The sequence below is a fragment of the Otolemur garnettii genome, unplaced genomic scaffold (assembly GCF_000181295.1).
Source record: "Otolemur garnettii isolate 467f Iridium unplaced genomic scaffold, OtoGar3 scaffold00004, whole genome shotgun sequence".
Lineage (NCBI taxonomy): Eukaryota > Metazoa > Chordata > Mammalia > Primates > Galagidae > Otolemur > Otolemur garnettii.
This window is the reverse complement of record NW_003852399.1, coordinates 34,615,282-34,642,297: the sequence shown is the minus strand read 5'-3', so window position 1 is coordinate 34,642,297 and position 27,016 is coordinate 34,615,282. Positions and strand designations below refer to the sequence as shown.

The window sequence follows — 27,016 nt, the reverse complement described above, 5'->3', positions numbered from 1 at the left end:
CACCTATACACACACTGAATGGAACATATAAAACAAAGGTAAAGATTGCTCAAGCGATAGACCATCTATTTCTATAGAGTTGATTTACATTTGACTGGTGAGTCCACCTCTCATACCAAGGGGTAGGGTTAAAATGCTACAACTTAGTCTCTAAATGGGGTTCTCTCTGTAGGTCCAAACCTGAACTATTGAATAGTTGGGAAATTTGATACAATGTAAAACAATTGGAAAATGCAGATTCTATTCTGTAGATACAAATAAAGGCCCTCTCTGTTTTCACTGGATTTAAAAAGAACAGCAATTTAGCACAGATACAAAGCCAGAGATGTCATCTTTGGAAAACAGAGAACAACTCTACACTTTAATTTTAAAACAATGGGTAAAAGTAAAGCAAGAGGCCTTAGAAAAAGCCATGGGATTCAAGTACTTTGTTATTCTAAAGGCTTCCAGAAATCAGATTTCTAGTTTCTGGACAAATGGGCATTAAAAAGGGCTGCAACAAACTATATACATAGTAATCTTTTTCTTGGCTTCACAACGTCAGTTAGCATATTAGCTTTTTGGCTTGTTTCCACTGGCACAGTTCATAAATGTCTTTTTTTCTGCTTGGGGCCGAGAGAAGCAATCATAAAATAAAAATTATTGACAATCTGTTCTATCATAAAATGTAATGCCCCTTCTTAAAAAGAGGGCATCCACCCCTAAAAGTTATGTGAAAAGAGGGCAGCACCCCGAAAAATGGACCGGTGAAACAACAGTCTGAGCTATAGGTCATCTCTCAGTAAATTTCAGTTGCCATAGCCTAAGTGTGTGAATTCTATGACTTAGAGAAACAGAGAAAACTGAATGAACAGTTTCAGAGACAGGGAAGGTCTCTAGCCACAAATATTTGTTCATTGTGATCCTTATTTTTGTAGCCCATGAGATGAAATTTCAGTTTGTTTATGTGATTTGGTTACTCCTTTCCCAGCCGGGGCACTGGCTATCTGAATGTTTCTGAATGAATGAAAACCTCATCGGCCAAGGAATAAAAAAACAATAAGGACCTTTAACAAGGATCTGTCGTGTCTCAGAATTTCATAGAACTGGCAGTCGTCTGAGATGTTGAAAATATATAGCTCCCAAAGAAGGAAGCCCGGATTCTCTGAATATATTCTGCACGACAGACCCCTCCGGCACTTTTATGATTTTGCATAGCTCACAGGGAGAGACTGGGCAAGCGGGATGCTTCCTGGTTTCATTAGCATAGCCCAGCCCACTTCCAACACACGCCCAGAACTACCTCATTAACCATTGGGATTGCAGCCAAAAGCATAAGACTACAGTGAATATAAGGGGAATTACTGGCAAGAGAGCTGTAGACCAACCTAACACCGAGCCCATTACTTTTCCAAGATCAGAGAAAACACAACACTAACAGCAACTGCTTCTTGTTCAGCTAAGGATTTAAGGTTTAATCTATAGTTTTTATCTGGAGTAATTAGCGGCATCATAATAAGACCTATAGCCCAGCTGCACATATTCAAGGGCTTCTGTTAATCTCTCTGCCTCTCTCTCCCTCTTGTACTTATTTTCTGGGTAGCTTTGACATTGTAAACCACAGACAAGTTGGAGCCTGGCATTGAAAGGAGGTGTTCGGCAACAGTTTTTTTTTTTTTTTTTTTTTTTCTTGTTTAAAGAAGTTTACTTCTACGGGAGGAAATCTGGAAAATGACAGGAGCAAAGAGGAGAAAGAAAAGCGTGCTCTGGAGCAAGATGCAAAGCCCCCATTGTGAAGACGTAAAACAGTGGTGTAGAAGGCGGCTGCCTATTCTGGAATGGGCACCACAGTACAATCTGAAAGAAAACTTGCTTCCAGACACTGTGTCTGGGCTAATGTTGGCAGTTCAACAGGTGACCCAAGGTAACGTATGGCATTTGTTTTTCCTGTATTATGCAGACTAGATGTCCCTTTGCTTTCTTGGAAGAGTAGTGTCACCTTGGAAGAGTAGGATCCACAGTGTAGCTAAAGAAATGGGTGTTAACTTTGGGGACATAACATACTGGATGTCTGTGGACAAGAGTTTTTCTAATTGTCTCTTCCCCCGCCCACGTTTAGAGAGCTATTAGGCATCGAACTGATTTTTGAACGTTTTTTACATATTTGTGATGTTATAATTCATACTGTTTTAGAGTAAAAGATCTCAGTAATGGTGGGAACATGAGTTTTTGTAATGTGATCTTACTGATAAAGTTTCCTACTTTCACTGAATCAAGCTATAAAATATCTCCTGGCTGGAACACAATCATTCCCGAACCTAATTAGCAGCACACAATTACCTGTGGTAGCCTTGAGAGTTGCTATAAACCAGGAACAAAGCTTTCTGTACATAAAGACGGCGCTTGGCCAAGAACGTAATTTGCAAGGAGAATCCTGTATGTCCTCAGAGCTTATATTTTACTGGGTTTGTTGATTTACTTGGGTCTCACATTACTCACTGCATCTATTTCTCAGTAAGAAATTGAAATGAGTGAGACAGCTGATTTTAACTTTCCCAAAGCAGAATCTAAATGATAGTCTGGATTTAGATAGGTGTTCCTATTGTTGCAGCTGCTGTATTTTCCTTAAAGGTATATTCATTACAGTGTTGATCTCATTCAGATAATAATACTGCTACCTGGAGCAAGGAAGAGAATTCATTTCTTAGCCTTGAGACTCTGGGGCCGTTTTCTTGGCATAGACCCTACAGGTTTAGATTTCTTTGCAGTCTCCCTGCCTGGCTGGCTTCAACTATTACTCATACTGTTAAATTATAAGCACTCTCTTAATTAAATTATTCTGTAGCCGGAACAAACTGGTTTGTGCGTTTGTGTTTTTAGGATGATTAGGAACATCTGCCCTGGTGGCTTTCCTTGAAGATACATAATACTATCATATTTTACAGGATTCCATTTCACCAAATAGTCTGGCATTACATTTTTAATGACCATTTGCCAACAGCAAAGCACAGTAATCTTCCAGAAAAATGCAAAGTAAATAACAGGTTAGGGCATTTTTATCCTTGCTTTTACTGAAGTTTGAATTCAAATTGCAATACTCCCGTACCCTTGGAAAACTTAGGTGATGAACTCCAAAGGGCTTTTTCACCACGTAGTTTTGACATATTTTATACATTTATGTTGTTCTCATTTTATATAAAATGAATGAGAATTATGTTTTTAGCAGTTTTTTTTTTTTTTTTTTTTTTTTTACCTTTGGAAAATACCGGGTTAATAATAAAATTTGGGGATATGATGAACTTACCTATGGTACATCATCAGTGATAGTGTTTATATGTCTTGGGTAGTTAATTGTATGGCTTTTATTTAGACATAGATTTTGAGAAGTTTTGTTTTATAAGTCATGTATTTCATTGGTTATAAAGAAACACACTGACTGCCCCTCCTCCCTCTACTGGAGACTGATAAGAAGCCCAAAGCTAACTCCCCCGTCGTCGTGTGCTGGGAAGCAGAGGCCCTGACTGGTGATTCTCTTGGAAGGCTACCAATGAATGGATAAGGCTGTGCTGCTAGGAAGAACTGAAAAGGTTTTTGCTGGTCTGGAAAGGGCTAATCTTTTTAAAAGTTCTTACTCTTTTAGAAACAGTTCTCTCATCCTTTTTCATGCTCATCTACCATGGAGAGCTAAAAGGGAACTGTCATGAGCTATCACTTGTTGTCAGGGGCACCGTGCTAAACCTCTTACATAACCATTCCCTCCTACCCCCAGGAAGTCCTGAGAGACAGCAGTCTCCTCTCCCTTCCCATGCGAGAAAATGGAGGCTTGGAAGAGAAAGGAATTTTCCCTGGACCTCAAACCTGATAAGTGGTAGAGTCAGGACTTGACTCCAAAGCCAACACTCTTAACATTTTCACTTTATGCTCCACACTGCCAAAATAACCAGACTTCTCATAATACCAATGTTATTAGTAATAGAAGACATTTCTCTGGAAAGGTACAAATACCCTTCCCTTCAAATTTCTTTTGCATTCGGGTTTCATCCCTGCAGGTTTTAGACTCAAGGGCAAAGTGACAAGAAAAATAACTAGAGTAGGATATAGAGCTAGGAAGGCGCTTAGATATCATCACGTCATATTTGTGTGAATATGATAGTGGCAGAAGTGATTAGCTCCATTCCTTTGGGGACATTAGAAGAGAGAAGGGGTTATTTTCGTTCATGTATCGCAACACAAACAAAAGTAACCTGACCTTTCTGAATTCTACTGATTCTTCAAGCAGCTTTTCACCTTACTCAGCACAATTGAATTCGATGAAATTATCAAATTCAATGCTTTTTTGACTTACCTTGGTCAAATGTTGACATATATGGGTCAAAAAAACGTGAAAAGTTTCTATTATTAAATCTAGTAGATGTTGTTCATTCTTCTCTCTTTAAAAATATGTTTAAAATTAAGAATGATGAAAGCTAACATTTGAGTGTTTTCTATAAGTCAGGTATCCAAAAGCCATTTTAATTACTTTATTAAGGATTTCCTTGTCATTAAATAAAGAAGCTTTTCTGTTACCGGTATACCTGATTCCTGTATAGCACTCCCTGTGTTGCTTATATTCTTTCTAAAGCTCTTCACCTTCTTGGTTTTGAGTATCACTTATTTTTTTGTCCTGCTGCTGTCCGGCTTTTTCTTACGTTCCTCTGTAGATTCTACCTCTCACTCTGCCCCTTAAACATTAGTGTTCTGGAGACGCAAGCCCTAGCCTTCTTCTCTAAAAGTAGGATAGGTGATTTCATCCACACAAAATACCTTAACCACTGTTCTTGTGCTAATGAAACTTTCTTCTCAAGCTGAGATAGACACCCTTAACTATGCAAACCTAGCATGTTCTAAAAGCACTTCAAATGCAACACTCAGTCTTTTAAAACGAATGGGATGAAACCACCATCCTAACTGGAATTATCATAGTGATCAAAAATAATAACAATAACTTTTAGGCATACACATAAGTGCTATTGTAAGGGCACCGACATATATCAAAAGTGAAGCTCAAAGAGAATAAATAACCAGCCTAAAGTTGCACCGCTAATGAGTGGAGGGGGTGAGATTTGAAGCCCTATAATCTGGCTCCAGAGGGGATGCTCTCACCTTCCTGCTAGCCCACCTCCCGTTGTGAGTCCTGTAGTCATTCACAACTCTTCTCTCTCTTTTGTGACCCTGCCCACTGGCATCAGCCACCAGGCTCTTTTGTTTCCATACCCTAAATATCTTTCCAACCAAGTAGTCTCAGTTCATGGCCCCTGCTGCTGCCCTAATTCTCTGTCTGAATAATCACAGTCATCATCTTGTGAGTCTCCAGTCTCTCCTTTGTCTCCAGCTGTAAGGTTATATTCCACACTTCAGCCAGAATTATCATAAAAATCTGAATCTATTGCTTCCCTATACAGAATTCTTTAATAACCTTCCATTTCCTCTAAAATACAAGCCTAATTCTTCAGCACGTCCTGTTAGAACATTAATAATCTGGGAATCCTGACACAAAGCTCTACTCAAAGAGATCTCTCCTCTGAGAATCCGTCCCAATCTCCTGGGAAGGCGTATGTTTTCTCTTCTCTCACTCCCTTTGTGCTTTTCACATATCTCTATGATAGGTTTTAACACATTGTATTACAATATTTTGGTACAACTCTTTTCCCACTGGTCTGTGAACTCTGGAAACAAGGACAGTGCCTTGATCTTTATATCCCTGACTCCTTATGTAATGATTGGCACTTTAATGTTTGTTGGAAGAATTAAAATGTTATAGACTCTGGTGATGGTTCTACTAGGAAGGAAATCGAATTTAAATTCATCCCTATGTTTCATAAATACATGTAATAGAGATATCAAGAACAAAAACTGCATTAAAAACATGGTTTATTGATTTCTTCTAACTTCCTTCCCTCTCTCGAAGTCACAAAATTGTAGCCTTCTAGATAAATCTGGTAGAAGGTAGATTTCCTTTGTCCCAAACACTTTAAATTTTTTCTTTAGCCAACGTTAACCAATATGAATAGTTCCCATAAAACTCCAGATGATGCCTCGCTTCCCTTGAAAAAGCTGGGGAGTCATGACCATGTGGCAAAAATCTGCTGGCCCTTGATAGAGGCCATGCTTTTGCATTTTGCTGCATCCTCACCACCCACACATTCACTGTTGTCCTTTGTGCTATATTCCCTTTACCTACCTACTCCTTTGGGGGACTACATCTGTTTCCCGGGCTAAGACACTTTCTACCATGTTGTGTTACAGTGTGTTGGATTTACCTTTTAATTTAAAAACAAGAACAGACACACAGAAAACCTTTATTGAGAGATTATACAACATTAACTTCTTAGCCTAGACCCACAGAACCTTCATGTCTGTGAACCTGGACTACTATATTCCAATATATTTCATTTCTATATAATTCTTGCATTGTCTGCTACTTATTTTAAAAAAGGTTTCTGGGAAGAAGTCCATCAGCTTTAAGGAGACTACTGCCAAAGGGATGAGTGCCTCTTTTCAAACTAAATAAATGTAAGTATAGATGCATTCATTTCAAGGCAAGAAGGATAAAAAAAAAACAAAACTATAGCCCATATCACCATATTCAGATACTTCTTAGAAGCTATTTGTGCTTTTAAAAGTATTTTAAAAATTTGGGAGGTGTCACATTGGTTAAGAGCCTTTATAGTTTACGCCAACATTCTTTAACTGGTATCTTGAAGTCCCTCATTACCAAATGTATTTTGTAGGTGAGTGAACCTTTGTGGAGAATGTCATTGTCTTAGAACCTGTCATTGACATGTTTGGCAAGATAACTAGCCCAAGAGTCTGGTCTCTAGAGTATTTAGTTCATATTCTAGCCTGGTTTGCCACTTGGGGGAAACAGTTATTTTGTTTCCAACATGAAAACTCAAGCACTGAGACAGGGTGGGGAGCCGAAACGCGTGACTTGCCATGTAAGAACCCGCTCCATGGAGGAGAAATATGAGAATGTTTTGCCTTGCATTCCAAGGGATCACCTAGAATTTTTTCCCCCAAACCATGAAAATTTTAAGCTGCCGTAGGGTTGCCTGATGTTCAACCACAGTGTTTTGGGCTGCAGACAAAAGATGGATGTTCCTTATAATTATGCAGAATGTGTGGCATTACTGGCACCAAAACATATGTGTGGAAGCTGAGCTTCATTGCACTCCTGAGGGCAGCTTAGTGACATGTGGAACAATAAGTGGAAATTCCTGAAGCATACTGCGTTGCAAAGATTAAAGGCCTGTCTGGGAATTTTTCTCTGCATGGCCTTAGCCTTGGGGATACAGAATCCTAGCATTAGTTATGTATCTCCAACCCACCCCCTTAATCACTATATCTTCCTGTTGGTAATTTCTCTCTTTTCCAGGAACAATGGCAGCTAACTATTCCTAAATTAGTCTAAAGTATACTTTCCCTGACCCCCATAAACATACACAGAGGAGCCAGAGCTCTTTCTGGACTTGCCCTTCTTTTCTATTTCCCCTCATTCTGTTTTCTCGCTATAGCTCCAGCCTTTATTTGGCGCTACTGATTCCCTTTTTATCTGTCTTCAGTGTAAAAGAGTGATGATTCGGATAGAAGTACCCTTTCTATATGTCTGCACTTAGCATAATGCTCCCAATATCAGTTACAGCCTCCCACGTGGAAGAGCCATGACCTTCTTTTTAGGGTGTTGAAAACTTGGCAAGGTTTGCAACAAAATACATCGACTGTGAGTATGAAGATGAGGTATGTGGTCTATATTGTAATAGGGTTCTGTTTGCTAGCTATAATCCCTTTCTGCTTCTTTTAGAAACTATACGTCAGGGTTTATTGTTGTTGTTTGTGTTTCGGTTTGTTTGTGTGTGTGTGTGTGTGTTTTTTAGGGAAACAGCCCCTTTTCCATTTTTAGTACATGTGGTTTAGGTGAGGTTGTATTCCTAGCAGTAGGGATGGTGTCCTGGCTGGTCAGTGGACTGAGTTCCCCATATAGAGTTCTCAAACCTGGGGGGTCCATTGGAACCACCTATGGCTTAAAAGAACACTGGCGCCTGAATCTCATCTCTGGTAGTTAAGTGGGATCCTCTGGAGGTTGTGCCCAGGCATTGAGTCACTGTTTTTCTTCTCTTTTTAGTTGCCACAGACTCCACTGTGCAACAGTGTTGAGAGCAGGATCTAGACACAGTTATTGGTCCCTGTGAAGTCTTCTGGTCCAAGACTTGATACTTAGCACAAGTCCATACACCTGGCCATATTCCTGACTTAGCAATCAGATCTTGTCTCCAGGCACAAGAGCATGGGTTCACTACACAGGAGGTCAGTCATTGATTATTTTAAAGTGGTAATGGCAATATAAATGACTCACGGGGTCAGTCTGGTCTCAGCACATTTGTTGAACCTTTTAGGAAATAGCTTCCTTTGTGTGGGGACTGATGAAAGTAGGGATTTTGTGGCTCCATAGCTTCCCAGGACCTCCATAGCCTAAAAACGAAGCCAGCCTGGCACAGGGCATAGCAGAGAGAACCCCAGTGCTGATGACAGTTGCTACACCCTGACTTTTCTGTGTATGTGAAAACACGTTTTTCTTTGCTAATGCAGGTTTAAGTTGGGGTTCTTATCATCACCTTAAGGACCGTGACTGATGTACACTTTGAATGCATTACACAAATTGTTTTTAATCTTATAAAACTCAGCAAGATAGATATTAGTGTACTTTATATTTTCATGAGATGAAGAGCTTGAAGCTCTGATCATTTGGTGAGTTGCCCCCAATTCTAGAGCTGCTAGAATGGATTCAAACCTCAATCTACAAGGCTCCATTCCTCACCCCTTTGTGCCTTCTGTTTTCCCATTTGCTTCTAGTGTGGCAGACATAACCTGGGACTGGGCTGACTCTGAGCCTCCCTTTACATCAGCCCCCCAGGCCACCTCTTCCCATGCTGACATGCCACCTGCCTTTATAAAATAAAACCCGGTGTCCCACCAGGAGAGACCTCTGCTGCGGGGAAGCTGTACCGGGAGCCCTTGCTCTTTCCCTTGTGGTTCTCTCGCTGCCCCCTGCTAGGTGGGGTTACTTACACTGAGAGGGGCAGGGAAGGCATGCTTTGGTACTGGCCTGAGCATCAACAGACAGGAGATTTGAATGACAAATCTTTCATGCTATGCCCTATGCCGGGCTGGCTTCATTTGATAAAATGTTCAAATGAAATTTCACTGAAGGTTAGGGGGCAACATAAGTGAAATGACAAGAGAGCTGTGAATCTATCTGTAACCAGGCTCTCTCCTCTTGGCTTGGTTTGATCCCTCTGATCTAAGCTCTGTTCTCCTGTATCAGACAGATGCCATCTCTGGCCCTAACCACCCAGCCCAGAGCACCACTGCAGACAGTTACCCTCTCCCATTCTGAGTCCAAGAGAGGAGGGCCTAGTCGGGCTCCCCTAATCTTTCTCTTAGAGAGATATCTGCCCGTTGCACCCAGAGCCATGAGCCTCAGCAGCACAACTTCATCTCATCATAATGCCATTTCCCTAAATAAAAAGGCACAGTGGACTTTTCTGTTTTCCATTCTTCATGCTGGATGATCTTCTTTTCTCTCTCTCTAGTTTGTTTTTCCTGAGATAATCCATTTTCATGTCTTTAATTGCCATTTATTTATGGATTAATTATAGAAATATATGCATTTCCAGCCCAATTTTCTCCTCTGGGCTCTAGCTATAAATATCCAGCTGCCTGTTGGAAACCATCTTAATGTCTCCAGGGACAAATTTTAAAACTGAACACATCATTTTTGCTAACAAAACCAGTCCTGATCCTCTACCCTTTATTATAATGCAAGGCACCTCCAACCCCCGTCTTCTCAGTTGTCCGGGCAAGAACCCTGACAGGGATGCTGCTTGCATGTTCCCCTCCACAGCCGCATTCAATTAAGCAAGTTCTTTAAATTCTTTTCTCTGAATGTCTCTTAAACACATCTGATGCCCATTGTCCCTTTGTTAACCCCTTTGGTAATAGCAGATAATACATACAGCAAACCGTGCTAACACTCCTTGTGTATTATATCAATTAGTCTTTATAATAAAATGTAAATGATAATGGGTGTTCATGACAAAATAAAAATAATAAAAAATAAGGGTTTGGGGTGGCACCCATGGCTCAGTGAATAGGGCGATGGCCCCATATACTGAGGGTGGTGGATTCAAACCCAGCCCCGGCCAAACTGCAACAAAGAAATAGCTGGGCATGTGGTGGGCACCTGTAGTCCCAACTCAGGAGGATGAGGCAAGAGAATCACCTAAGCCCAAGAGCTGGAGGTTGCTGGGAACTGTGACGACACAGCACTCTACTGAGGGTGACAAAGCAAGAGTCTGTCTCTAAAAAAAAAAAAAAAAAGGATTTGATAGTTTCATCTGTTTTGCAGACAACGGAAAGTTGATTAATTTGCCAAGGTAATGCAGTTTGTAGGAGGCAGGAGGAGTGTTTAAATGAGGTCTTCTGACTCCGAAGCTCGTGTCTTCACCTTAATAGGAGCTGCCGGAATTCCGTCCATGCCAGTTACGGTGTCTTCTCATGTGCAACGTTGCCCTTCTATTATCTATCCCGAACTTCAGAGAATGCATTTTGGCTTAGATAGTGGAGATCCTCGTTCTTAAAATTCCTGCAGCTACAGCACTGCAAGCAGCTTTTGACTGTGATTTCACCGTATGTGGCACCTTTGCCTTTGACCATCTCCTCATTGTCTTCTTCTCACCAATATCTCTCACTAGCTCCCTCTTAGAACTCCAAGTGTTTCCCTGGCGCTGAAACTATAGCTGTGCACTATTGGCTTGCATAACATTGGAAGCTGACATTGCAATATTGGAAGACTTAATTTTAAAAGTGTCCTCCTTCCCTCATTTAAGTATAATCATCTAAGACAGGCAGGGCCCGTATTCCCAAATGTCAAGGACAGGCCAAAGTGAACTTGTTCCCACACCTCTTATGTGGACATGAACTTTCTAATTTGCCATAATCTTCATTACTTCCTATTATCTCTTTCTTTCTTTCTTTCTTTCTTTCTTTCTTTCTTTCTTTCTTTCTTTCTTTCTTTCTTTCTTTCTTCATCAGTACTGCTTAACTCCTGTTATTCATTCTACTCAGATCCAGAGCAAGTATCAAACTCAGCTTAAGGACAACTTGACTGTCCAAACTCATCAAAACAGTCAGAGGTTGGAGTTGAAACCCATTCTCTTAGTAAAGTTATCTCAAGAATGGAAAAAAAATATTCATTGTACTTAATATTAATATGAAACCAATATGTAAACAATTGCATGTCCACAGGAATGATAAAACACAAATATAGTCTAATGAGGAGGGGGGAAGAGGGAGGGTAATTGACGGGATCTCACCTTATGTACCCAATGTGAGGGTATTCAGCATGAAGTGAAGGGCTCAAGTACAACTTGAACTTTGCCTTGGCTGTGAGAACAATGTAACTTAAAAATTTGTGCCCTCATATTAATTTAAAATTAAAAAGGAAACATTCAGAGGAACAAGGTATTTAATGTAAAGGTAACCCATACTTAGAAGTCAGTTATAGCTATAAATAGCTGACTTTCCTTTCATTACAGGGGATTAGACTTCTGCAAAAGTTTTTCAAGGCCCTTCTATATCTGGATCTCATTTACTCTTCCAGCCACATCTCTTACGTTGCCTTCAGCCTTGGGACCCTTGCATGTATTGTGTCCACTAAACTGTATAATCTCCTCCCGGTCCCGGTCACCAGATGGTATCTTGCCATTTTTCATGGCTGGGAAGTTTAGGTCATGTTAGAGTCTCCTGTGGCTCCTAAAAAAATATCCATGCCCAATTGCCACCCTAGACGAATTAAAGCAGAATCTCTGGGGAATTTAAGGAAAATAATTTTATATTCTGGACTTCAGCTTACTCAACTACTGAAAAAAATGAAGTAAGGTGAGCAGCCAGGGTTGAGAACTGCAGGCTTTTTCTTGATACTCCTGTTTTGTTTCTCTATTGTATTTGTTTCCTCATCTAATTCTATAGCATTTGCTTTTGATTTATATTTGATATAGTTGATTTATCTTCTAAACTATAAATTCCTTTAGGACAGGGATAATTCCCAGTCTAGGGTGACCAACAACCATTTTAGTCTTGAGTTCCAGGGAACCCTTTCAGCTCCCAGCCACAGTATTTGGTATACAGCAGGCACTCAAATGTTTGTTGTCAGCAAACAATCATAATTGAGGTAAGTAGAGGGAGCTTACCTGTGCCCACTCTCTTTTTGGTGGCTGTCCCCATGGAAACTTGCAGTCTCTTACTATTTCTAATATTTAAATTCCTAGATCTATTGATTATAAAGCTTCTAGGTTATGGTAATTACTTATTTTTATGCTTATGAAATCTCACCCAGATAACAAGTTACAGGATGAAAGCATGATATAATTTGCCTTGACCTCTCTAATGATTTAGTATTACTGACTTTTTTTTTTTTAGTATTACTGACTTTTGATTAATAATAATTTTCAGTGAATCAAGAACATGTATGTCTATAGGAATTCATTTTCACACAATTGTGGTTCTTGAATATATGTAAATTTACCCTGGGAGACCCACTTGAAATATCACTTAACCCTGGGCCCACTGACATTGTGAACTAGACAACTGATTATACTGTGGTTTGCTAATGACAATACTGAGACTACCACAAACCAGATACCAGAGGGCAGTGCTATTCACCATGACCTATGTACGATTTGGGTTTGATTTTTTTATATGTAATTCTTGGAAGTGCCTATTGCAACCTAATTATTTTGTTTTCAGGAGTACTAATCTGTCTTGCTAGGGTTCTTTATTCATTTCTATTAAAAAATATTTGGAAGAATACAGGCTTTTGCTCTTGGAAAGAGACAGAAAAGTATAAGACAACAATCCAACCCACAATGAGGCTTATATTATTTTTTCTTTCCTCAGAAATGTGTGTGAAAGTATATGAGAATATGATCTTGTTATTTCAACCTTGAAGATAGCATTCTGGTGTGGGTATGTAAGGGTGGGAACATTTTCTTAATGAAAGTTTGTGGAGTATTGGTTTCAGCCACTTACTGCCTTGAGTAGGTTGTATAACCCAGGGAGCTGCCAAAGAACTCTTGTGTTTTTATTTAGGAACATGAAGACTAGTGCAATCTCATTTACATAGAATAACAGAAAAAGAATATTTAGTGGTAAGAATGGGATCAATAGAGAGAAAAAAGTGGCAGTCTTAAAAAACGAGCAAGATTTGATTAGTTACACACATATGGTATTGCAAGAAGTGATATTTTAAGGAACCAAGTCCTCCTAGTCATTCCTTTCTCAGAAGATATCCAGGGTAACTGAGCCCACAGGTAACGTTTAGAGAATGGCAATTAGTGTCCCAATTAGTACCGAGTTGGCGTGCAAACCATAGCTCTATTAAAGCTGAAATGGAGCAAAACAGTTTGGACCTGAGCTTTCTTCTTTCTTCTATAGCTAAGGTTTGAATGTGTTTGTGGAAAAAGAAAGAGAAACATATCAGTTTTTACCTGAAGGCTGGGCCTGGTATTTTTATCATGCAAATAGCATGGGTTAAGAAATAGTAGAAGAGAAAAACAAAACCATGCATTTGGATAGGGCCTTCTTCTCCTGGGTAATGTATCCTCTTCAGAGTATTCAACTTTGACCCTACCCGTTAGCAGTACTCCCCTTGGGCTGGGGAAGTGGAAGGTCATGGAGCAAAGGGGTCTAAGAACTTCTCTACAGCTTGAGCCAAGGTTGTGGCACTGTACACGGAGAGACGTGGATAGCATCAAGACACTGCAGAAGGCAGGACTGAGGTCAGGTTTGGGAGATTAGTTAAGATGAACAAACTCAGACATATAAAGTTTAGCATGTGAATGACAACCAGTGGGACTGGGACACAGAATGTAAAACTGGGGAATAAAGTATCAGAAGTTTATGCAAAGTGTAGGAGTGAGTGGGGATTAGAATCTGGGTCTAACGTTCTGGTAGACAGAAGTCTGAGGTACAGTCTAGGGAACCAGCAATGTCAGTAGCTCTCAGAGTCTTTTCTAATATGAGTAGGACTCAAATTTTAATGGGTCAGCCTGAACCCACGGAAAATGGTGAGAAAGTACACCTGGCTGGCAGTAAAAGTGAAGGCAAAAGAAACCAGCCAGCATGTGCTGGTGGTCCCCATCCTCTCATTGGAAGGTCAGATTGGCCTCTCAGCCTTCCTATCGATTATTCAAGAGCCACTGATAGAGTTATTTGACAATTTTCTTCCTTCTTGGTATGGAGGGTCAGTAGTTAACACAACCCTCTAGTGCTCCTCAGATTGGATGGGGAGTTCTATTGACATTGACTTCAACTATTACCTCATTATTAAAAATTAATGGTCTATACAGTGTTTGATTTTCAGATAATGTAATCGTAAATTTTGAAGATTGATAAATATAGTGCTTGATTTCATAAATAATTTTAATAATAAAATTGATATTTTAGCACTTTAACAAGTGAATGAACCATGACTTTTGATAAATTTGAATAATGTATTAATAACATGCCAGTGTGCCAAGATGCATAAATCTTACCCCAAATGCTGTGAATCTCTTCAAAACTTACAAATATTATTCATATTTAAGTCAATTCTATCTCAAGTTTTCCAATCACAGCAAAGTGGTCAATAGTAATTTTAGGATTACAATTTTACAGAGATGAAAATTGAGTCCCTTAATAAAAAAAAAAGTAATTCTATGGTCCCAATTACATTTATACATACATGCATAGTGTGTATGTATATCTCAGTCAAAAGTTGCTACTTCTGTAGGTCTCTGAAGTAGAAATCGAACTATAAGGTGGAAATCATCAGGCAGATGTCAGGAATCTGATATAATGGCTTTTACTCCATACTCAGTGTTTCTGTTGCTTTGACTATTTACGGCCACGCTGCTTTGCCTTTATAGCCTTGGCTCTTTATGTCAATCACAGATATAAGCATTTGAAACTTTATACTGGGGCTATCTTTTCATACATCAAAAAACTTATACTTGAATGGGAGATTTCTGTTTATCTCTTATTTTTAAAGAAAGCTCTTCTTGACTGAGGCTAACCACAAGTGCAAGTTTCTCCTTTTAATCTGGCAGCCTTGAAGATACCATGCTCAGAGGCTGGGAATAATATCCAACTCTATACAAATGCTGATACTCATTTAATGCTTTCTTTGTGCCAGTCTCATGTGGGGTTATGAAGTCTCTTTCTTCTGGGCTTTGCCTGGACTATTCTCTCGTTTCTCTTCTTTGCTTCCTATCTCCTTTGCAAGGTTCCTCCTCCAAGTCTTAGAAGAAATGACACCACCCTCATCCTTCTGGAATAGATTAAGTCTTTTCTGGTGACCCTATAGCTTCTGAAACTTGTTTCTTTTTTAAAAACGTTACGTGTGAATATTTATTTACTCTCCATATTTCCTATTAAACTCTAAAAGCTGTAAGTGCAGGAGTAGTGTCATGTCTATTTTATTTATCACTAAGTTCCCTGTACTTGCTTAAGGGACCAGCCCAGAGGAAGTGTCCAAAAAACATTTTAGTTGAATAAAATAATCGTATTGATAGGCATTATCATTCCACTTTTTTTTAAGAGCAGAAGACTGAAGTTCAGGGAGGTCAAATAACTTGTGGAAAGTCTCAGAGAGGAAGCTAAGATGCCAGTCCATGTTGTTCTGGTTTCCTAAACTTGATTACTTCCAGGGCAGGTCCAGGACAACTATGATAGTGCCAGGATGATGAGCTTTGTGCTGCAAGCCCAAGTGAAAGAAGATATGGAAATCCACTTATCACGGGATAAGGCCCTCCCTACAGCTTCCTCTAGGACTCACAAATGTCTCCAAGAAGTTCAAGCAAATTAATTCTAACATTTTTTTCCAGCTACACCTGTAGAAAAATCAGAAGCATTTAATGAAAGCACTCCTAAACGCCGAATAGAAGGAGAGGGGCCGTGATGTCAGCAGAAATATAGCCCCAGATATGCAATGGCCCTGCTGCTCGGCCACTTCAGAACATTTTATCCTTAAATGCCTACACTGCATAGGAACTACACAGGAACACACAGAACAGAAGCCGGGGGAAAAGAATAAACCTGGAAACCCAAACGCCACCTGTCCTCCTCCTTATAACTGAGCCTCTGGGAGGATAACTGTCTTCCATTCCTTTTGAATCTCTGCTTGATCCTGCCTGTGGTGTTTCTTCTGTTGATGATAGCTTTCTATTACAGGGCTCTTATTCTCCCAGACTAGCTCACTCTTGGGTTCAAACACTTCCCAACTACTTCCTTAAGAATATTTTGCCTCCATGGTTTCCCCACCCTCATCAGGTACCATATCAACTCAGGAGGTCACTTTTTTATTTTTTTCTAAATTTTGTTTATAATTGACACATAATAATTATGCTCTGTGAGACTTTAATATGTATAATTCATTGTGTTATTTAATGATCAAATCAGGGTAGTTAGCATCTCTATCACCTCCAACCTTTGTCATTTCTTCGTGGCAAAACTTTCAGAATCTTCTTCTAGCTATCTTAAATATACAACACATTGCTCTTACCTATGCCACACTATGTCACAGAACACCAAAACTTATTCTTCCTATCAAACTAATTTTGTAGCTATTCACCAACAACTTCAAATTTCTATAACGTGTCCACTTCCCTATTCAGATTAGTTGAACTTTTCCTTAGTAAATAGGGCTTTTACCCCTGAATGTGTTAGTGTCATGTTGATGTGGTGATTGATCAAAATAGGCATTACAGGTTATCCAAGAGGTTTATAAGATGTTGAATATTATTACAACATTGTTGCTTATCAGCACCACTTTCTGCAAGGACCATCAAGAGAAAGTCTCATATGGCTTTTCTCTATTTCGATCTAAACAACTGAACTTTGTTATAATTATAAAGACTATTTTCCAGGTAAACTATAACTAAAATACAATTTTTCTTGCTTTCTACCACTAGCTTTTCCCGTTCCTACACATGCATTTCTAATTTACCTAAGTGTTACTTTCTGGTTGGAGCTTCCCCTAGCCATTCATTTCAGACGTCCCCCCTCCCTTGTTCTCCCAACTCTCCTCATGTCTCTTATTCTGTTCTGCTTTTTCATTTTCATAGCACTAAATAATTTATGTGTTTATCATATCTACTTTTTTAGCATCCCTTCTAGGATCCTGTAGGATGCCTCTTGTATGTGCCATGAAAGCAGGGATCTTAACCTAGTGGGTTTTTCTTTTAGGTTTACTCTAAGTGTCTAGAAGAGCATTGAAACCTGGTAGATAATTCTGTTAATGTCTGTTGAATATAAATGTTATTTTAATTATTGTTACTAAGATCAATTACCTGGACCCCATCAGGTAGCTGATATATTTCCTTCACCTGAACTGAATGAGAAAGATGATGAGGGGTCCTCAAACTTTTTAAACAGGGGGCCAGACCACTGGAGGGCCAGACTGCGGGCCCCAGGATGAGTCTGCTGCTAAGCAGGACAGGCAGCGGCAGCAAAAACACTCAGCAGGCGGGATAAATGTCCTAGGCGGGCTGCATGTGGCCCTCAGGCCATAGTTTAAGGATGCCTGAACTAGAGTGAATGGGGAGGCAAATTTTTGTACTCCGCTGTTTTTAGATCAGAGAGTAGTTTGGAGAAATGTTATGGAAAGTTAATTCTCAAAAAATACTGAAACACGTTGGGGAACAATTCCTGTTTACCTTTATTTGGGTAAAAATATTCAAGGGGAAAAAGTATCAAGACCTACGAGGTGCCTTTTATCCTCAAGTCATGGCTCTGCCTTAATGGCTTAGCACCTCCTATAAAACTGGCCTTCAGCCCCTTGTATTGTTACTGGCCCCCGTGATGAAGTGCATCTTAATGTCATTTTAGGTCTTGTTCACAGCCTTCTTAACTCTGCCTGCTAGGCCAGGCTTACACCTTCACCATCTACCTGATAATCAGGACCTTGCTTTTAGCTTACTTCCCTCCTAATATTCTCTGTTACTCCAGTTAAATTTAACATTTCTAAGACCCTTTCTGTGTTCTCCTAGTCCCATGGAAAAGATCCTAGTACTTTGCATGATACATAATAGTTTACTATTAATATTTACTATATATACTAAAGTAATATTCTAATTTACCTAAGTATTACTTTCTGTTTGGAGCTTCCCCTAGTCATTAGTAAATTAGAATATTACTATAGTAATATACTATATTAACTATAGTTTACTATAAATGGAATGCTTCTTTTCATATTCCTTAATACTAGGTGTTCACAATCTACTTAGACATACGGACACAAAAGCAGGTAATCACAATAATACTGATAAGTACTGCAAATGAAAATACATAGGGTAGACTAACAGCACTAAAATATAATAAAGTCTTCCTGGAGTGGGAACAAATTGGTAGTCAGCAAAGATTTCAAGAGAAAATTATGCTTTAACCTGATCTTGAGGAATGAATAAAATTTTACAGTTAGACTACAGATGCAGGGCATTACAGACAGATTCAAAACATATGCAGTGATAAGAATGCATGATAACATATGCAGTGATAAATGCTTTCTAGTAATATATCTTGATGGGAATTGAAACTGGAGAATTTAACATAGTCCAGGTCATAAAAACTTTGTGTAACATGGAAAAAGTGTTTGGGCTATTTTATTGGTGAATCTGGAGGAGTGCTAGGGAATGACATCTGTCCTAGAACAATCACTCTGGCAGCATCTTACATTACATACGTGAAAGAGGAAAGTAGTTAGGAAAGACTAGTGAGGAGGAATTTTCTTCAGGAGAGTAAAGCATTGCTGTCTGAATAGACAAAGGCAGAATGAGTGGTGGTAGGAATAGAGAGGAGGGGTAGAGTTCATCCATATTAAGTAGAATAGATAAAGTTTGATCAGCGTCTTATGTGATGCAAAAGTGAAAAACAGAGTATTCTGGTTACTTCCAGCATTCGAATTGGGTGTTTAAATGGGTGGTGATGCCATTTTATGAGATAGGGCATAAGTAAATAAAACCACCGGTGTTTGTTTCTGTTGTGTTCTTTTTTTTTTTTTGTAGTTTTTGGCTGTGGCTGGGTTTGAACCCACCACCTCTGGTATATGGGGCCAGTGCCCTACTCCTTTGAGCCACAGGTGTCACCCGCTTCTGTTTTGTTTTCAATGTATGTTATTTTGCTCTTAATGGAGGGGTTGGTGGTGAGTGAAACAAAAATAAACAATTTTGTTTTTTATTTGTTATGCCAGTGTTTGTGGCATCTCTTGTTGATGTCCATTTGGGTTTAGTAGAACTTAGGAGAGATAGCATTAAGGTCTATATAGTGTGGCTATGGTAATGAGATTGGGTGTGGGTAACTCATGAATAATTTATATAAAATAAAGAAAACTAAGGATGAAAGAAACCTCAGGGAACTCTGACAATTGAGGATGATAAGTGGCTGAAGAGCAGGCAGAGGGACAGGAGAAGACGTGGTCTGTGAAAAGCATGATACTTTGAGAGGGTTCAGAGAGTTTCAAGAAAGATGTGATTTATGAGCACAAATGCAGCAAACTTAAAATGTACATATGAAACATAGAGTTCTCAGACTGAAGAGACTAATGCTTAGAAAACAAAAGAGAAAAATTCAACAAGAAGAGAGAACTAGAACATATGCTTAATGACAAAATCAAATATACCCTCCAAAAACACTTCATGATTCTTGATGAAGGTGGGCAATTTGGAAAGGCCACTTATTTGTAAAAGAGGTGTCACCCTTCAACCCCGTTTCAATCTTATCTTCTAAAGAAAATTTACTGTGAATATGTTTTCCATGATTTTTCTATCTTCTCTGAACTTTGGTTACATTGATTGTTCTATAAACTGTGCTTGTAATTCTTTACTGCTGGATAAGGCTTTGTTTCACTTGAAAACCTTATAGTGCATAGGTTTTGTCCCTTGGTATCTCTCATGAAATTGAATATGGCTTTGGGTATATAGTAAGAGCCTGGTAAATAATTGTAGAATAAGTGTCAGAAAGACCCCAGTCTTGGATTCTAGCTGCATCAGTTGAGCAAGTTCTTCAGTTGTTCTGAGATTTAGTCTTTCAACATTTAACATGGGGGTAATAATGCCTACAGTTCCCTTGGAAAAGCAATGAGAGTATAAGGTGGTAGGGCAGAATCCAGCACAGATAAAGTTCAATAAATGCTGTTCTTATCATCTCTTCCCTGTGAGAACATAAGCCAGTTTATGAACCTAAACTCCATCAAAGAGGGATTTTTATTTGGATTTTTCTTAGTTTATTTTGTGTCTCCATCACAGAACACTTGAAACTGGATAAATTAAAATAAGCAGAAATTTATTGGCTCACACTCATGGAGGCTGGGAGGTCTAATATCAAAGGGCTTCATATGGGAAGGTCCTTCTTGCTGTCTCACAACATGGTGCAAGATTGCAGGTGATGCAAGAGAACGTGAAGCGGGGGAACCTACTGTCACTCGAATGCAGAGCCTTCTTCACCTAAACAACTTGTGAAGGTCTGACCTCAGACCAATTTCTAAACAACTTGTAAGGGTCTGACCTCATGATATGTTTATAAAGCAACTAAATTCCAGCATGAGTTTTGGAAGAGACAAACATTAAAACAACAGCAGAATTGTATCTCAAGTGCTTGGCACACAGTAGGTGCTTAATTCTAGACAGCTGTTTTTCTACTTGTAGAGTTTAGCTCTGCTCTTTGAAGGTAAGACAAAACATCAGCTTTGCAAGAAATATTTCAAAATGATTAGGTTAGAGAAATTGTAGGTAGCTTATCAAATGTTAAGGGAACTCCCCCTCCCAATTTTCCCCAGGATGTTTCCTTTTAACCTACGTCTAGCTATTCTGGATACCATTTAACATTTGCAGACACTTCATGCATGAATGTACACATATTCTGTCTCCAACTTCTACCTGCCCAAACCTAAAAAACAGAAACAGGAAAAGAAAACAAATGAATCCGAAAGGGAATGTACACAGTTATGATTTAATAAAAATAAATAAATAAATAAATAAATAAATTTAAAAAGGGCTGTGGGGGGGGTGGGGAATGGGAAGAGATGCCAGATAGCTTTATTAGCATTTGAAGGTCAAGTATCCTATCTGGCTCTCCAGGTGTGGGAGCCAGCATTTAAGTGACAACTGGGTAAAAGAACATTTTCACAATTCTTTGTATCCTGTGGCTCCGTGATCATTCTCCTTTAGTTCAGTATACATAAACGGTTTGAGGTATTTCTAAGGAATGGCGCTGTGCAAAGGGAAACACCCTTATTTCTTTTATCTGATATTGAGTGTCCATGCTGCTGCCTTCTCTAAGGCTGCATTGTGTGAGGAGGGTGAGCCACCATGGACTGTGGCTCCTTGCGCTGATCTGACCAGACAATTGCCCCTCAGTCTTGTTAAGAGTCAGAGATTAGCAAGGTATGCCTTTTCCCCTGCTCGGAATTTCCTCATTTTCTTGTGGGCCTTAGCGTTTGCTATTGCACACTTATCCACTTGAAGCCGGTGAGCTAACTAATCCTCTTTGGAACTATCCGGATTATCTTTAAGTAGTAAATTAACTCTTTCAGAGCATGCTGTCTGTGTATAATCCAATTTTGAAGTGATTTAAACCATCAAAGTCCGAAAAGTGGTATTATCTCATATACGTGGTTTGATGTTTACTTACATAATTCTGTCACTATAAAGGTTGAGGGGCTACTTATTTTTTCTCCTGAATATTGAATATAGCCAAATAACAGCTCTTTTACTAAAAGTTTTACACGGTAGAAATGACAAGGAAAAGTCCTGCCAATTTTATTAGTGATCCTGAAAAACTAATGCGTTGAGTTTCAAAGTACAGTTTGAGAAAGCAAATTTACTAACTTGAATTTGTATATTATTTGAATTCATATTTTTTACTTTTCAATGAAGGAGTTGATTCTTACTGTAGTGCAATTGGTCACATTTATGTCCATAAATCCTGGGTACTATAACTGAATTACACTAAAGATTCCAGTAGATATAAGGGGCAGAAGATGGTGTTCATCAAAATTCTTATCCAAATCAGGCCTCCTCGTAGTCAAGATCATTTCTTCCTTTTGAGCTTACATTTGAACCTGAACTGATCATCTTTCTCCCCTTCCTCTAAGAATTGGGCTTTATGGGGTTAGAAGTCCATGTTAGATCTCTTGTCAAGATTCACACTACTTGGGTGCAGAAACCACTGCCAACAATCTATGTAAAGCTCTCAGTCAAGATCACTGATTTTTCTTAATGTACTATATATTATCATCTACTTCCTTCCACATCCCACAAGCCTCCATAGTTTACCTCCATGTGACACTGAGACCCAGAAAATCAGGGACTGCTATTTCCTTTTCTTTTTCTCTTCCGAATCAGGGGTCTCAGAATCTGAAGTAAAAATGGTAAGAAGAAAAAAGGAATGGCATATTTCATGTATATTTGAGTTTCTCCGTGCGTACATGCCTCTGGTTTCTGTCATCCTTGGTCCCCACATGAAATGAAACCCTGTCTCCATCAGCTTTCCTTGCCCTTAATTCTTTTGCAATCCTACCCTGTACATCCTCGTCTCAGGCCTGACTTCCCAGTCATAACTTCATGCCAGCCTTTACCAATGCACCCTCAGGAACCTCTCCTCCTTTGGGAATAAACTCTACATTTTCAAAAACTAGCCTCTCTACTTATTTGCTTTTCTTAAAACTTCATTCCCCGATATAAAGGTGTTATCTCTGAACACCCCTCTCAGGTTGAGGCAAATCGTCCTCCCACTACACATGATAATTTATGTATAAAACACATTATACTTGGGTTTGCATGTTCAACAGTGCATCGTTCAAGGCCAATATTCTTTTGCATATGCCTTGTTCAAGGCCAATATTCTTCATAGTTGTATATTTTCAAAAAAATTTTCAAAGTAAGATATTTTCACAGATGTTGGTTGAGAATGCCATCTCTTCCCAAACTAACGTCCTTTGGGCCACACTTCTTATGTCCAGTGGGGTTGAAATGGCTGCAGATATTTTGGGGATCTGGATAAGAGAAAGTTGCCACAAAATACCGACACTGATGGATTTCAAATAAACTCATAATGTGCTGCTATACAAGGACATTGTCGAGGAACTAGTTAATTCTGCCTATGATTTAAATAATACTTATGTTTCTGAACAAGGAAACTTGAAATGCCCTAAAAATTGTATGGCTATCGAGAATGTTAATGGAGGCTTTTCAGTTTTTCAGCTTAAGCTTCACATGTTGTTATTAACTGGTTATGAAGCTAAAATAAAAATGTTTAATGTATGGGTATTAAAAATCAAACTTAAATTCCCCCAAATTTAGAGCCTGAGTCAGAGTTTTAGTGCTACTGCAGTCTATCATTAGGGAGTACGAACCAAGAGGGCAGGGATGAGGGACCAGGAGGGACGGATGCGGAGAGGCTGCCTGTTAAGGAGCTGTCTACCTCCAGAATGCTTGATTGTATATCCTTGGGACCATGGTTCCCAAAATTTATCAACTGCACTTCCAGACTATTTTTAATGGGGATAAAATGGCAAACATTTATTCACTAGTTTACTCTCTCACTGGTCAAAGTTTCACTCCTTTGGAGTGTGTGAGTCTAGGCATTAACAGAATCCCAGAGCAGGTGTTATAGGGAGTTCCTAGTACTCAAGAAAAGAAGAAGCTATCATACACATAGAGAGGTAGTATTTTATAGATAGGGTATTGTACCATATAGAGGTATAATTATTTTCTCTAGATATTTGTTCATCCTCCTAAAATTTATAATTTGATTTCTCATCTTAAATATTAACTTTATAAATAACTTTTTACATAAAATATTTTTTAAATTTCAGATTAATATGGGGGTACATATGATTAGATTACATAGTTTGCTTTCTTTCGTAAGGTTAAAGTCCGATTTGTAGGTCTGTCTTGCACTAAGGAAGTGTGACGTATACCCGTGCAATGTGCCCATTGGGTGGGAATTTTCCCAAGCCTTTCCCTTCTCTCTCCTACTTGAATTTCACTGAGTTTTTCACCCATGTGAACATGGAGTTGTTAACCTACCAGTTCCAATTCAATAGTGAGTACATGGGATACTTGTTTATCTATCCTTGTGATATGTTGCTTAGGAGAATAGTCTCCAGTTCAATCCAGGTTGCTACAGAAGATACAGTCTCCACCTTTTATGGTTGAATGATATTCCATGTTATACATATACCACAAGTTTATTAACCCATTCATGTATCAAAGGGTGTATCTAATTTTATTATTTTTTAAATTGACAAATTAAAAACATCCAAAGAGTATTTATGGTGTATAAGACATGTATAATGTTGTGATATATGTATACATTGGGAAATGACTAAAGCAAGCGAGGTAACATATGTGTTACCTCCCACACTTTTTTGTGATAAGAACTTTGAAATTTGCTCTCAGCAATTTTCAAGTGTGAAACATATTGTTATTAACTATAGTCAACATACTGTACCATAGGTAGTTTGAAGCTATTTCTGTTATTGAACTGAAATTTTTTATCTTTTGACCAACATCTTTTCTCTCCCCAGCCTCTGGTAACTAATATTTGACTGTATCTATGTATTTCATATATATTCTATATATTTCACATGTGTATATACATGGTAGAATATTTATTTCTATATATGGTGTGTATATATATATTTCACATACAAGTCAGCTTATACAGTATTTGCTTTCCTGTGTCTGGCTTATTTCAACTCCAGGTTCATCTATGATAGCACAAATGATAAGATGTCCTTCTTTTATAAGGATTAATAGTATTCTTTTGTGTGTATATAACATATTTTCTTTTTGCATTCATCCTCTGATGGACACTTAGATTGATTTTTATCTTGGCTATTGTGAATAATGCTATACTAAACATGGGGGTGCAGGTATCTTTTTAATATCCTGATTTCATTTCTTTTGGATGTATACCCAATAGTAGGATTGTTAGATTGTTGTACTCTTAATTTTTTAGGATTATTCTTACTGTTTTCCACAATAGATAGACTAATTTGCATTCCCACTGACAGTATAAAAGGCTCCCTTTTTCTCCATATGCTCACCAGTGATTATCTTTGTCTCTTAGTTAGCAGCCATTCTAATTAGTGTGAGGTGACATTTCATTGTGGCTTTTCCAGTAGACTCTGGGGGAATTTGCATTCCCTTCATGATTGGTGGTGTTAGACATGTTTTTCATATACCCATTGGCCCTTTGTATGCCTTCTGTGAAATTTCTGTTCAAGTACTTTGTACATTTTTAAATTAGGTTGCTTGTTTTTGTTCTGCTGAATTGTTTGAGTTCCTTATATATTTTGGATATTAACCTCTCATCGGACGTATGGTTGGCAAATATCTTCTCCCATTCTGTAGGTTGTCTCTTCACTTTGTTGATTGTTCTCTCTGATATGAAGAAGCTTTTTAATTTGATGTAAATAATTCCCTTAGTGTATTTTTCCTTTGGGGGTTATATACAGAAAATCAGCACCAGATCTCATGGAACTTTTCTGCAATGTTTTCTTCTAGTTGTTTTATAGGTTCGTGTCTTATGTGTAAGGTTACTAATTGTATATTGCAATTTGACCTTTTTTCTAGGAATCCTTCCAACATATATATGATTTAGGATTCCTAATACCCTGATATGCCCCTTGGATCAAGTTTATCTTTTCTTAAAACTAATCAGAAAAAAAACTTTAGTTGACCCCATTTAATATCAAGACTTTCTCTCTCTTCTTTTCACGAACAGGATTTCTCAAAGACTGGTTCATGTTTTTCTGCCTCTTCTCCTGCCACTCAGGTCCATTTCTTAAACTGCTCCCCCTTGGTTCCTACATCCTTCATTCCCAAGGACGTGCCCTTTCTAAGTTCACCAGCGGTTTTGCTGTTGTCGAATTCAGCACATTTTTGTTCTTTGTTAGGAGTGCCATTTCTATGAAATTGCTCCAGACTCTTGGCCCTGGCTTCCTTACACACATCGCCTAGTTCCTTTTCTCTGTATCTGACAATTTCTTCATTTCTGAGATTTTGGTGCATCCAGGCTTTCACCTTCTCCACATCTAATCAGTCTCTTTAGGTGACTTAACCAGGGATTTTGATCCAATCAGCACCTTTGTCCCCAGGACTGATTTGTTTTTTTTTTTTATAAAATGTGTGTGTGTGTGTGTGTGTGTGTAACATTTGTATATGATAAAATTATATTTCCTTGGAACATGTTTTATCTTTCTCCACTGCTACCACGTGGAATTTCAGGGAGGAAATGAAATGTGTAGCTGATTGGCCACTAAAGTGACTCAAGACTCTGGTCTTTCCACTGCTCTAATGTTAAGGCATTCAAGAAAATGAGAGATTAACTTAAAAATGGAAGGAGGGAGACTACGAGGAGGGAAGACAGAGAGGAAAGGAAAGGAAAGATGAGATGGGGAGAGGGAGAACAGCATTATACACACCTTCCATTTTCTTTAGGTGCTATCCCAAATCTCTAGTGGTTAATCTAGAAAAGCACATCAAGTTCTCCTTTGTCCATTTGTCTTGTTCATGCATGCTGCCCTTTCATCTGTCTTAAAAAGGCTACTCATAGGACCTTAGGTGGTGATAAAGGAGTGTAGCACAGAATTGAATCTCTCTTTTATTTCCTTTCTTTGGGTCTACTTGTTGGTATTCTTTCTTTTTGTTTCATGGAATTATTGGTAGTCTGCCCTTCTTTCTTGGAGTGAGAACTACAAAGTGTTTCTTTCTTTAGTATTTCTAGGATTAAGTTCTTAAATGTAGACACAGACACCTCTGAAGCTCAATATTCAAGACATCTCTTTGCCATCTCCACTCTCAACCTCCAGGAATTTATAAGAAATAGTTAAAGCCCAAGTGCCCATCGATCCATGAATGGATCAACAAACTGTGGTATATGTACACCATGGAATACTATG

At 38.7% G+C, this 27,016-nt stretch overlaps 1 protein-coding gene across 1 annotated transcript in view; it reads left to right on the top strand.

Moving 5' to 3' along the window:
• The first annotated feature begins 1,357 nt into the window (after window positions 1-1,357).
• Window positions 1,358-27,016, top strand: part of SLC26A7 (solute carrier family 26 member 7) — a 132,886-nt gene continuing 107,227 nt past the window's right edge. Inside the window, exons 1-2 of the mRNA XM_023517445.1 lie at window positions 1,358-1,451; window positions 1,583-1,903. Of these exons, the coding sequence (XP_023373213.1) occupies window positions 1,711-1,903 (193 nt within the window). The 5' untranslated portion in view covers window positions 1,358-1,451; window positions 1,583-1,710. The remainder of the gene's footprint in view (window positions 1,452-1,582; window positions 1,904-27,016) is intronic.